This window comes from Nelumbo lutea, chromosome 4 (genome assembly GCF_056320005.1).
Source record: "Nelumbo lutea isolate HS-2025 chromosome 4, American lotus-T2T, whole genome shotgun sequence".
In the NCBI taxonomy this organism is placed as follows: Eukaryota; Viridiplantae; Streptophyta; class Magnoliopsida; order Proteales; family Nelumbonaceae; genus Nelumbo; species Nelumbo lutea.
Genome location: NC_142687.1, coordinates 90,947,392 through 90,961,231, shown reverse-complemented (window position 1 = coordinate 90,961,231; position 13,840 = coordinate 90,947,392). Strand labels below are relative to the sequence as shown.

Genomic DNA, 13,840 nt, shown 5'->3' with positions numbered 1-13,840 from the left:
TTTTAGAAGTTGGGACAAACCCATGTGGGCTTGTATGAGATCATTGTGGGGTCCCACGCCATACAATATCAGCCCTAAAGTGGCATGCAACACCTTGGGTCGTGAGTCTTTGAAGTAAATGGGCCTAACACCCAAAATTAATAAGATTAATTAAGTTGTCACATGATAACTTAAGTTGTCATGTGCTTTGGGTCAAATCTGGATTTGGTATTAGGTATGAAGCACCTATCCTCTTAAGAAGATAAGGTTTCTCTTAATAAAGTCCAAATCCAAATCAGGTTTGGATAATCTCCTAATTAGATTAGGAGAGTGCTCCATAAGGAGATAAAAGAGAAGAGGGCAAACTAGATTAAAAGTCTTCATACTCTTGCTCTCTCTTCTTTTCTCGTCTTCCAAGAAACCCTAATTCGACCTAAGCTTTCAAGAACTGATTTTGATCAATTTTTCCTTCAAGTTTTTGCAAGAAAACATTGAGGAAGATTAGGCTCACTCACCCCATTCGATCCAAGCAAGTTAGCAGTTTTGGAGGAAACAGTGCTGTTGAACCGACTTCACCTATACATTGCGCCATTTTTAGTGGAGGCTAGCTTTAAGACTAATTTGGGCGTGAACTTCCACCTTGAGATCTACGTTTGTAGTATTCGTATCAGGTATAATTTCTCCTTTTGATTTGGTTTTAAATCCGGTTGGGTTCAGTACAAGATCAATCCGGAAAAATGCAATTTTTCAAAATATCGAGAAATCGGTTCTCTAGCTCCAATGCATAAAAAGTGGAGTTGAAAGTCTCACTTCTTTCCATAAGTGTCTTATTTCTGCGAAACACCAAGCAATGATGCCCAAATAAAGATATTGACACAGAAAATGGGGATACTACTTTTCATTTCCTAAAATGTTGAACACTGATACAATTATAGGTTTATGATAAAATATGCTTACAATATGCTTTTATATACAGTTTTTTATGCCATCAATTCACTATACTGATGAATGGGGATACAGTATAATGAAATGACATACACAATAAAGGAAGTTCATTTAACTTACTGTTGCCCGTGTTATACCAGGAAGGCAATAATCAGCATGAGGTGTCATCACACAACCTTTCTTCACTAAGAACTGCATTGTAAGACAGGAGTATCTTTCAGTTTGGATAAAAGCATGCTAGAACATGCATGCAATTTCAAGAAAATGAGCCATAGGTAAATCTAAGGCAGAAAGTTTAGACTTCAGGGCAGTCTACCAACAACGTTGTAATGTCATCCCCAGAACATTGTAATACCACTACTTGCAAGGTCAGTTAAATCGATAAAGGGTTTCAATTGCAGAAGTTTCCTTTAGAATATCTGATCAATCACATAGAAGAAATGACCAAAAGAAAGCAGTAGTTTGGTTATATTTCACATGGTTGTAGATTATTGGAATAGATTACATGATCTGATCAATCCCTAAAAGTGCATCACATAGACCAAAATAATGTTGATAGGCCATCTATATGGTCTTGTCTAATGGAACTTAAACTCTCTCATGCAAAGGAAAGATCAACAAAAATGTGGTGAAAGCATAGCCTCACAATATTTGTTGCATTCGTTTCTGACACATAGCCATCCTTGTCTAGCATGATTGCATCATCTGCTTTTGCTAAATTCCCTTCAACCTGCACAACCCAACCAGTACAAATCAAAATCTAAGTGGTACATATACTTAAATACACACACATGTATTTGTGTATGTGTGTGCAGATATACAAATATATAGATACATGTGTATTGTGTCTGCATGTTTACACCTCTCTCTCTCTGAACTACTATGGACCTGTACCACAAAAGTGGTGTGTATTACCATAAATTCAACTCCTTAATGAATGGCCCTGCCGGGATATATCCAGCCAGATAAATTATTAGAAGAGTTTGAAAAACTTATCAGAACCATACTACCATATCTCTAATTTGGATGGTAGAGAGGACCAACAATCTTGCAAAACTACATTCTTCAAGGGCCTAGCATCATTGACCAAGGTTGTTTGGGAAAAGAGATAAGCTCAGTTAGATGCTAATGGATTGATTTATTCAGTCATTGCATGTTGGAATATGCATAGATCAAGAAACCTTTGCAATATTGACCATGGAATAGGACAAAACCTTTGCAAGTATGTTGTTGAGAAGATTGTTGTGGTGAATCTTTGAATCCAGATTCTGGCAAGAAGCACAAAAAAGCAAGTCAAATATGCAAGACAGAAATAACAAGGAGCACAATGTCATTTACTGTAATCAATTGATTTTTCTCCATTGGATGCAAGCTGATCTCTAAAACATCATCAGCATTAACAATTGTTTGCATAACTCTGTTTAGACAAAAGGTGGGTACAAAATCCACTGCATGTATGTCTTGTTATAGCAGAAAATGACCAGATAGGTTCTTCCTATCCTCCATGTTATAATGGAAAATCAATTCATTCCCAAGGAACTTACATTTGGTGAATTCCGACGAGTAGTGGCAGTAACCAGAGTAATACCACCTGTATTGTCATAAACCGGTGGTTTCCACTCAGCAAGAACTGCATTGCCAAAGAAAAAGCCACTTTAGCATATAAAAGAGAATGGGCTAAGAAAAAGAAAAAAAGAAAACAGCCAAAGAAACGCCTGAATTGTCAATAAGTGCTCTGCTTAAAACTCTGATATCACCTTTATGACTCAGGCAAGTCCACCACAAGTTCACCAAGTTATTGTGAATTAAGAATTAATGACCATGACCGGGCTGATTTAGACTGATGTGGATGCTAAAAGTTTGTCTTGTCCAATCCAAGCACAATCTGGTTTAACTGACCCTTTAATACATGTTTTCAGCCAAGACCATGTTATCCTCTTGCCAGGTTGTCATGCAATGCTAATGAGCTATTATATGACTAATATTATATGGGAAAAGAAATGTTGAACAATTCCAATGAGGCTTCAGTATGCCTAAGAAATTAAGAAGTGCAAGCCCAAGTTAAAGACACCAATTATTGCCAAAACATTTCGGTATGAAGTTACATGGAAGATATATAAGGTAAAACAATATTACTTACCAATTAAAGTGCATCCATAAAGATTGAATCCAGGGCTCATTCCAGAAGTAACCTGAAGGGGACAAGGACACCAAAAATGGTAATTACAGGGCACAAGGAAAAACGACTAATCAACCAAAGGCAAAGACTACCAATAATGGCAATGGCCCCATCAACCCAACCATTCATTTGATGCCAAGCTTGAAATTAAGTGGCTCACATCTGAATTCTCGTTCACTGCATATCATTTACCAGGTACATATCTTAAAATTAAAATCTGATCAGATTTGGATTGTAGTTTTACTATACATATCATATTGGATCTTTTTTTTTTTTTTTTTGATAAGTCATATCGGATCTGATTGCAGTCCTTTAATTCAAATAGTTTCTGTGTTTCTTGCATTTGGGAGTGGTTTTCTTTTCTTTTTGGTTGCAGATGGACATCCTTTTCAGATACTGCCAGCCTTTTCAACCCTGATCACTTCACCTTGCCAAGAAGAAGAGAGAGAGTTTTATTGGAGGTGTACAAGAGTATCAGTATTGATGATTTGGGAAGAAAGAAATACTAGGATATTCAAAGGGCAAGATAGAACAGAGGCAGCAATAATTTGTTATTTGAAAAAAAAAAGGGTTGTTAGGATGTATATTAACATCTCAAAATGTTAATATCCTCTAATTCTCAATATTTTGCAATTCGGTGGCCTTCAAAACTGATATGATACACCCCATATTGGGCATATCATGTTGATACTTCAAACCTTGATAAGCAATCTTGTGAGGGATGAGGCTAGCCAAGTCTCTTAACTTCAAAAACATTATCATTTAAAAGGGACTCAGAAGTGGTCTTGAGATGGATGAACAGCAGTGGTTAGGCTTACGGATCTCTAGATAAGTCATTAGAGAAATAAGAAGTCTATCACGAGAGTTTGAGGCAACCATTCAGTAGATGCAAAGGCAAGAAAAAGTTCTTTGGGGCTTCAATGTAATGGTATGAATCAAGAAATGTATGTGCCTACATGGATAAGTCCAGCCTTTGAAGAGGGACGCTTGGCATTGTGTATATAATATTCCTTTGATAAATTACTAAAATATTTGCTACCAATAAAAAATAAATCAAATAGATTCTTGCTACAAATATCAAAAGCAGCAAGTAAAGAATAAAACCATGATGTGACTCATATTCAACCCATGGTTGGGTAATGGACCCCATGATATTTAAATTGAACTTGTATCAGGAATCAGGAAATTAATTGCCTCATACAAGATTGTATACAGATCCAAATTAATATGGATTAAATCATATTGAACCCAATACATAACAATATGACGGATGATCCTTTTATACTTTCATATAAATGATCAATGAAAGATTATTTAGCACCCACGAAATAATGACATTTAGTCTGTCGTCAAAACTTTTATATTATTCTTTTTATTTTTATATTATAAAAAGGTGGTCTATGGTCCCTCCCCAAGGTGGCCGATCACTTCGACATGTGCAATATTGCTTACGCCATTTGCACCAAGCTTTTGCATTCTGCATTCTATATGATATTACTTTATTATCCACTTTGCGTGAAAAAATACCAAAGGTTAGGACCGTATCCAGTCCACCCCTCCCAAGACCCCAGATACTTGGGACCAACATTGGATAATGGCCTTTTTTATTATCCATTTATCCTTCTTCCACTGACCTTTTTTCTTGTGGTGGGCTGGTGCAAACAATGTTTTGAAATACGGAGGTGTGATATGAAGCATTCCACTACCAAGAAGTGTAAGGTGTCATAATGCAAGAGGCATAAGCCTCCTGAATGCAATGAGGTCTAAGCCACTTCAAGAGGAGTAAGGAAGAGGAGGAGGAATTCTTCTTTCTTTTTCTTTTCTTTTCTTTTTCATTCTCTTTCTTCTCTTAATTTTCTCTCTTTCTGTCTTGAGCCATACCAAAGGCATATATGCTTCCAGAGTATGCTTCAGAGCATTTTGAGTGCACCTCACCTCAAGATGCACCTTTAGACATACACATCAAACGCCTTTTAAAACATAAATGGAAAATAAGGAAACTTTATTGGATGCTACTATCAGATTGAATCCATATTTACCCCATGAAAAGTGAAGAGAGAATAAAAGGAAGAAATAATCACATGACCAATTAAAAAAAGCTGGAGGGACATACCTTTTTGCCGCGTGTTAGAGTCAGTCGGATATGTGCATTATCAAACATGCTATTTGAAATGAGAGTTTTGAAAATTGCTTCCTTAACCTACAATCATATTGCAGGCACATAGTTAGTAATGTGTTTCAAAAGATTACATAGTATTCTCTTGCAAAAACTACAAAGACAACATAGAAAAAACACTTCTTTTCTTTTCACCCATTTTGTGGTCAGTACCTCTTTGCGAGTTGGAACATTATTGAAAGCCAAAGCTTTTGCTGAGTCAAATAACCTGAAAAGGAAGAATCAATGTCTTAGCTAGACACTCAATATAAAAAATTACCAAAAAATACAGGAAGATTAGAAGTAGATATTTGGATCTTGACTGAAAGTCACTGTCAGAAAACAAAGCATATTGGAATTGTTGGATTCATCTTATTGAAAATGATTCTAAAAATCTAGGAAGTATTGGAAATATTGCAACAAGTTGGAAATACTCCCATTTTTTGAACAATGATAAATGATAATATCGACTCATCTAAATAATAAGATCACAATAGGTTAACATAACAAGGTGAATAACATAATATCTTGAGGTTTTCTTTAGTTATGGCCACTTCTATAACTTAACTGTTCTGAACATCACAATCTTTCTGAAATTAAGGCAACTTTAGAAATAAACTACCCTGCCAAAAAAACCCAAAAAGGAAAGGAGATGTCATACAAGAAAACCACAAAACTAGATGGGAAAGGACCAGTTAGAAGTAACACATTACTACTTACTGCAAATTAGACTGCTATAACCACTTTAGTTTTTATTTTTAATGTTTCAAACAACTACAATACAGATCGACATCATGTACTATGAACAATTTTTGTGATCAATAAAAATTGGACCATTTCTCGATTTGTGTTTGTCATCCTTGCACAGGGGCCATGCTAATTGTCTTTGTATTGTTCCAATTTTATCGGATGTCTCCGAAGAGACTGTACTATTAACAATTTTGAATCTCTTGGTTCCATCTTATTACCAAGCATAGGTTTAAACTTCTCTTTCTCATGTTTCAAATGTTCTAAATAACAATATGATTTTCTACATTCAAATTCAATTTTTATGGCTAACTTTTATGGAAAAAAATCCTCAAAAGAGATATTCAAAATATTGTCAAATATAATAGTTAACAGGAGTATATTTTCTGATCATGAACAGTCTGAGACTTTTTGCTGACCTGTCTAAATGCTCATCGAGCTTAAAAACCTTCCCATCATAAATACGAAGTCCCTCCCAGACAGCATCACCTCCTTGAACAACTGAGTCAAATACTGAAACCTTTATAGAAACCACATAGTAGGAAGCAGAAAATTAACAAAAAAATGTACATATACATTCACAAAAAGTGAAAAAATGTATTTTCTATTACAAACTTTAGAAGCCATTCACACAGTTCAATTGTGATTACCTTGGCACTTTCACGAGGCACAATCTCATCACCAACCCAAACAAGCAGCTTTTCATTGGCCGGAACGGGAAGTCTAGGAGGAGGTAAGGGTGATCCAAAGAGGGATGATACCTGCCTTGTATGGCGCCTAAGCATATTATAGAAAGGTAGACTTTGCTCCAATAGGTCATACAGGGAAGATGGAAATGGCTGGAAAGAGTTGAAAGATAAGGAAAAAATATACAGCAATATAAGTTATGCAATGTGATTCTTTGGAGATGCACTTGATGTGTTTGAGGGAATTGGTTAGTCCTTACTGCAGGAGCCAATTCTACTGGGCAGTATAGATTAGGGGTGCAACCTGGACCAGGTTAGCTCAAACCAAACTTGAAAAAAGTTGGGTTGTTTTGAAGATCAGGTTAGGGTTAGGGTTGAAAAATATGAACCCAATTTAACTTTGGGTAGGGTCAGGGTTGAGGCCTTGGGCAACCTGACCCAACCCGATCAAAACATGCCTATGTATTTTCACATGAAGATATCACAAAAATATGTATGTATGTACATATGCAAGTATTCATGCGTCCATGCATGTGCACATGCATGTAATATTAGATGTATCAATAGTTTTAAAGTTAAACCCAAAGCTTTATAAGTGTAGCATAAGTGTGGTGTCCACCAAAACCTTGTTCCTGTATATAGTTAATCTTAATCAGTCAATCCCAAGTTTAAGTAGAGAACATTTTTTAAAAGCAAAAAGAAGTGAAGAAATGGGGCCAACCTGAACACAACCAGAATAAGGTTGGGGGTTCAACAACTTGGGTTGGGTTAGGGCTGAAACCCAGCCTGCCTTGCACCCCTAGTATTGATGCTTATCAATTTTCAATCATTACCATCATTCATAAGGTGCCCTCCCTGCCTATCTTTTACCATGTCTCTAACCTTACAATAGTATTAAGTCCCCTGTTTTTTTTCCCTTAGGAAACAAAATCTGAAATTTTCCATTCTTAATGAATCATAGAGCTATTTTCAAACAAGTGACATACCAAAGGGTAAGGTTTTGCTGATGTGAAACATGTTGACTTATGCACACTCTTATACCACCATGGAGCCCAAATCCCATCAACTGATTTTGGACCAGCTTCCCATCTGATCAAGAAAATATTATGTGAACATTTTTCAAAATGCAGACCAACTTTTAAAAGTATTTTTCAAAATACATATCACACAATTTGACCACTTTTAATTTGGGTTATCATTCATCATACATCTAAAGAGGTTTTCTCTTGGTCAGTTTTTTTTTGGACCATGGTGGAAATGGAAATAGGAGAGGAAATTGGGGGTTAAATCCAAAAAACTTTGAACTACACTTTTTGGTTCAATCTTGGAGCAGAATGGATTTTTGAAGCAGCTAATATTTGTTTTTAATGGATATGGAAATTCCAACCAGAAGGCAGTCATCATTTGAGTTCCACTTAATTAGGTAGGAGTAGGATCTAAATCCACTCCCCTGCTGCATTCTAAGCACCACTTAGTATCTTGATGAAGGAAGTTAACCAAAGAGATTAACAATGGAAATTTTCAAGGAATATATGGTGGATGGCATACTGAGAGTTTGGGGTACAGTCGCAGCTTATTCTACAGCATCCATTCAAGTTCATGAAGACTGGGAGCCGTCAAATAAAAAAGGGTGAAGCTGAACTTTGATGGAAGATCCCAAGGTAATCAAGATCCCTTTGGAATTAGAAGTGTAGTAGGGGATGCAAATGGATTGATTATGGCTCTATATTTGGGGCCACTAGGGACTGGAGGCTCCCTAAATGCAGAAATTATGTCTCCATTGTATGGGATAATACTAGTAACGCAGTTAGATGTCAGAAGAGTGAAGGTAGAGAGGAACTCAATGTTGGTATATCATGGCTGCAAAGCAGAAACTAAGGTGTTTGGACTCACAGCAGACAGGCAATTGGGGAGATTGGATGCATTGCTAGCGAGGTTGGAGCCACATTTTCTTGGGCCAAAAGATCTGCAAATAGATTGGCAAATTTATTAGCCAAGCAAAGGGTTGCTAGAAATAAGTTGTTTTGGGCTGTGATGTAATACAGTAATATACTCTTTGAGACCAGGCTGTGTTAGCCTGGTTTGTACCTGTCTTAAACTCATTATGATCAAAGCGATATAGAATCTTAATACATGCTCATAAGCTAATATCCCAGCAAAAGAAAAATAAAATACTCCAATTAGAATTTCAATAACTTAGAGGCTATACATATAATAGATGTAGTCATCTTGAATTTCTGGAAAGATAACTGAGCTCGGGTGAACATTGTAGTTGTATATTATATTCATAAAACAAGCATAGCCTATATAGCCCAAGTATGAAAATTGTAAACACTGTATCATGGGCATTATTTTAGTAATTGAATAACAAACTTTGCATACTTGAGCATGGCTGGCTGAAAAGGAATATCCAAGTCTTCACAAAGGCCACGCAAGGCAGCCTGCATACATGCAGAAAACAGGAAAAATTACATCACAAATAATGAAAATGTTTTTTGGGAGATTTCCACGTTTCTCTTTCTCACTTTTTGATGGGTAACAAATTTAAAGACAAGGCTAGCAAGGAGAATTAACCAAGGAAACAACTAGTCAGTACAAAACAAAATACAAGCAATTGTAGCTTAGGAAACAAAACTGTTCATAATTAAACAAGATGTTGAGAAAAGGGAAAAAACAAGATGTCCATGTAAACTCTCAATATGGTCTAAAATATGTTTTGGACTCCAGGGAAGTAGAAAAAACAGATATCGAAACTCCCCCCATCCCCAAAAGAAAATAAGGAAGAAAATAAAAATGCCATTTAATAGAAATCTGTTTCATCCCTAAGAAGAGTGGGAGTTGGGCGGGTTGGGTTTGGGTTGAGCTTCAATCCATCCACCTAACCCATCAACCCATTAATGACTCATTTAAATAGAAACTAAATAGGTGGAATCCATCCATCCAACACAACTCACCCAACCTGTCAACATTTGTAATGCATTGTCACATCTTAGGCGATGGTGGGTTTCCACATGGCACATATTGATGGTACTCAATGCCCACATTGGGGTCTTCTTGTTTTCAGATTTTCAAATTTACCAAAGTAGCTAGGGCTAGAGAAATGTTTTAGCCAAACAAGGAAACAAAAATAAACCTACTAGATTGCTACTTCTACAAGTTATTTTACTGTTGCACTGGATGCAGTTCATCATGCACCATAGATGGTGGCCTTTGGCTGAGAAACCCCGGGATATTCAACACGTATCAGATAGAGATGGAAACCAAATCCCAGTTTGTCATGGCTTTTTATAACTTGGTAGCTCTTCCACATGATTGGTCCTGCCTATGTTGCCCAAGTGTTCAAGGACTCTAATTCACTATAGGGTTATCAGGCCTACCCAAAAGAACTGAACCAACCGAACCGATTACATCGGTTCTGGTTCTAGGATTTTTCTCCAAGTAATAATTGGATCAGTTCTGGTTATTGCTTGTTCCAAACCAGTTATTTTATTAATAACATAAAGATTCTTATAATTTTTATTATATTTATGTCTGAAAGGGCAAATTTGATAGATAATATATAAGATAATTTTAGTTAAAAACACTTCAATCATTAACATATAAATAATTTAGTATTTTACTGTCATTTTTATTAGAGTTATATTATGAAAAATTAAGTTTTAATGTTGTTATTTATATAATCGGGTCTATCAGGTCAGACACGACTATTAATCAGGACGGTTAAGGGTTTATGAGTTTGTCCCAATTAATAATCGGTTCAGGACTGGGCACCCTATCCCTACCCATACCCGACCCTTTGACAGTCCTAATTCACATTTTTTAATTAGTAAACATGTATTTTATTAAATTTCAGATTGTAAACAGTTTATACAACTTGTTGATGGGACTGTTGATCCCTTTAATCACTCTATTCTATCCCTCATTACAGTGCAGCCCAAAATAGTTGCTGTCTCAATGCCCCCTGTTTTGCTAAAACATCAACTAACCCATTTGCACTTCTTCGTACCCATTTAAATTCAGCCTCAACCTCCTTTGCAATCTTTTCCACTTCCCTAATCACATGTTTAAACATCCACGGGGTATGGCTGCTGTTTGCTACCCAGGAAATTACTACTTTTGAGTTCCCTTCCACCTCAACATGTCTCTATCCTAACTGTTTGGCTATCTTCAACCCTTGTAGTAATGCCAAAAGTTCAGCCTTCAATGAGTTTCGGTGCCAATTGGTCCTGAGGACATACCCAAAATCCTCCTTTTAGAATTTCTGAATACTCCTCCCACTCCTAAAATGCCCGGATTTCCAAAGGAGCTCCCATCAAAATTCAGTTTAACTTTATTGCCTTCTGGTGGTTTACACTCCAGCCTTACTTTATCTCTTACTCTTGACGACTTTGCTACTTCAGACGAGGTTCTTAGAATGTCTGTGACTAAAAAGACTTGAAAGCTATCCAAGGGTTTTTACCCGATGAGATACTTTCACCCTGATGCTATCAATCACTTCCTCTACTTTTTTGCTTTTTTCCAAGAAAATCCTATTATTCCTCTCTTTCCATATTACCCAACAAATTGCTGCCTTTGTTGCTTTCCACATTACTATCCCTCTTTTCTTTTGTTGTCTCACGAAGTCACGGTTGAAGAGTCCTACTACATCTTGAGGGTGAACCCACCTGCAGCCAAAGAGAGTACAAAAGAATTCCCAAATTCGAAACACAAAAGAACAGGATATCAGGAAATCAATAAATGAGATAGGGTCTCCCCACTTTCCTTAGAGCACACATGAGGAGAAAGGCAAACGTATGACCTCCTTCTCTGCAGCATATCGCAAGTGTTTACCTTACCAAGGAATATTTCCCAGCAGAAGGCTTGAATCTTCGAGGGAATAGGCATGCACCAAATTTCTTTCATAGGTAAATCCCCACCTAGGGAGTTGGGGGAAGCAAGTATTCTGAAGAAAGAATAGCAAGAAAAGAGACCATCTAGAGAGCCTACCTAGATTCTAGAATCTTCTAGGGAAGGGTCCAAGTGGGGTTTTCCCTAGTCCCCTTCTAGAGTCCAAGTTCCAGTTCACACCATTTGGACACGGTGTTCCCAACATGGATATAGCTTCCCCCTTGAGGTTAGATAGCGCAAAGAGATAAGGAAATTGGTCTTTAAGTGGGGTTTCCCCTACCCATAGATCTTCCCAAAACAAAATTTTATTACCTTGTCCCACATCAAACCGGATGAAATTGAGGAAAATAGGGTAGATTTCATGAATTGCATTCCAAGGAGAAGTCAAAGAACTGTGAGGGGAAGTTTTTGCATCCCAATCATTTCCATCCACCCCATGAATGCTCTCAATCACTTTATGTCATAGTCTGTCACTCTCAACAAAGCCATTTACCTAGTAGAGTTGTGTTCCTTAATAGGATGTTCCCAATTCCTAAACCCCCTTGTTCCTTAGGTTTGCTAACCTCCTCCCACTTGATCAAATGGTCCTTCCTTTCCTCTCCTGGACCCCAAAGGAAATCTCTCGTATACTTCTCTAAGCACCTTGCTACCCTAGAAGGGATTCTAAAGGTTGAAAGGAAATAGGTGGGGGAGGTTTTCCAATGTGGCTCTAATCAAGGTTATTCTTCCACCCAAAGAAATATAAATCTTCTTCCACATGGCTAACTTCCGATCAAACCTTTCTAAAATTGGTTTTCAAAACCCAACTGACCTAGGGTTTCCTCCTAAAGGTAGACCTAGGTAACTAATAGGCCTGCTTCTGATCCCGCACCCCAAGATCTCAACAAATCATATTAATTCTCCTTCCTCCAAATTGACCCCTACAATTCCACATTTGGTCCAATTTATCCTCAGCCCTGTCACTCCCACAAAATTATTCAGCAGCACCCTCAGATTTTCCACCACTTCCACATTGTTTCCTTCACAAAAAAAGATGGTGTCATCTGCAAATTGGAGATGGGTAACAATCACCTGATTTCTACCTACCCTCCAACCCCTAATAAGGCCTTGATCATCAGCTTTTGCAACCATTCTGCTTCACACTTCTGCCACTAGGGTAAACAAGAATGGGGATAGTAGATCACCTTGCCAAATTCCTCTCCTAGCCAAGAAGAAGTCCTTTGCTGCACCATTGATTAGGATTGACTAATGAGCTGAACTTAAGCATCCTTTAATCAAAGACCTCCATCTAACTCCAAATCCTAGTCTTTCTAGTATTTTTAGGACTTCCCAATTAACCAGGTCATAGGCTGGCACCTTTTCTCTACCCTTTCTTCTTTCCACAACGCATTAATTGTCCACCAAGATTTGATCCACAATCTGCCTTCCTTCTACAAAAGCACCTTGGAAAGGAGAGATAATCGAGGGTAACACCTTTTTTAGTCTTTTTGGTAAGACCTTTGTAAGAATTTTGTACACTCTCGATGAGGTTTATTGGTCTAAAGTCTTTAGGAGTTTTGGCCTCCCTCTTCTTTGGAATCAAAGTGATAAATGTGGCATTTACTCCTGGTGAAACCTCTCCTTTGGAGAAGAATTCGTTGAAGACTTCCAAGATGTTTGATTTCACCATACCCCAACACTACTGATAGAAGGCCATGGAGAAACCATCCGGCCCAAGGGCTTTAGAACTATCCATTAAAAAATTGCTTCCTTGATTTCTTGCAAAGAAAATCTCCTTTCTAGAGCGAGAGGTTGCTCTTCTGACAAAACATCCCCTTCCAACTCTGGCAAGTCTAGCATCACTTCATGTGGGCTTGAGAAAATTTCCTTAAAATGATTTAGAAAAATCCTTGTAATCTTCGGACTTTCTCTTACCACTTGTCCCTCCTCCACACCGAGGATTAAATTCTTTTTTCTCCTTCCATTTTCAAGAAAGTGAAAAAACTTAGTGTTTCCATCCCCTTGTATAAGCCACTAACACCTTGATTTCTGTTTCCAACAAATTTCGTCCTTTCGTAAGATCTCTTCCAATTTTTGCTCTTGATTGCATCTTTTCCCTCTTTCTTCTTCTGAAATAACTCTGAGAGCCTCTTTCCTATCTAGTTCCTCGATCCTCTCCACCAAGTTATCTTTTATTTCTTCTAACCTTCTAAAATGGGCTTTATTCCAATCTTTTACTTTTTCTTTTAGCCTCTTTTATTTTCCTGGCAAAACCTATCATTT

The 13,840-nt window shown here is 37.3% G+C and overlaps 1 protein-coding gene and 1 non-coding gene across 4 annotated transcripts in view; both read right to left on the bottom strand.

The window, feature by feature from the left end:
- LOC148861754 (branched-chain-amino-acid aminotransferase-like protein 1) overlaps nt 1-13,840 on the bottom strand; it is a 39,778-nt gene that overhangs the window by 7,643 nt on the left and 18,295 nt on the right. For all 3 annotated transcript variants that reach the window (XM_088983616.1, XM_088983618.1, XM_088983617.1), the window contains 11 exons: nt 9,074-9,132; nt 7,678-7,780; nt 6,656-6,844; nt 6,425-6,525; nt 5,433-5,487; nt 5,217-5,303; nt 3,065-3,116; nt 2,469-2,554; nt 2,139-2,192; nt 1,571-1,654; nt 1,045-1,116 (listed from right to left, as the gene is read on the bottom strand). In XM_088983616.1, coding sequence (XP_088839742.1) covers nt 1,045-1,116; nt 1,571-1,654; nt 2,139-2,192; nt 2,469-2,554; nt 3,065-3,116; nt 5,217-5,303; nt 5,433-5,487; nt 6,425-6,525; nt 6,656-6,844; nt 7,678-7,780; nt 9,074-9,132 — 942 coding nt within the window. The remainder of the gene's footprint in view (nt 1-1,044; nt 1,117-1,570; nt 1,655-2,138; nt 2,193-2,468; nt 2,555-3,064; nt 3,117-5,216; nt 5,304-5,432; nt 5,488-6,424; nt 6,526-6,655; nt 6,845-7,677; nt 7,781-9,073; nt 9,133-13,840) is intronic.
- Nucleotides 6,081-6,183, bottom strand: LOC148861755 (U6 spliceosomal RNA). Its single transcript, XR_016096556.1, has one exon. It is a non-coding gene; the product is annotated as a U6 spliceosomal RNA (small nuclear RNA).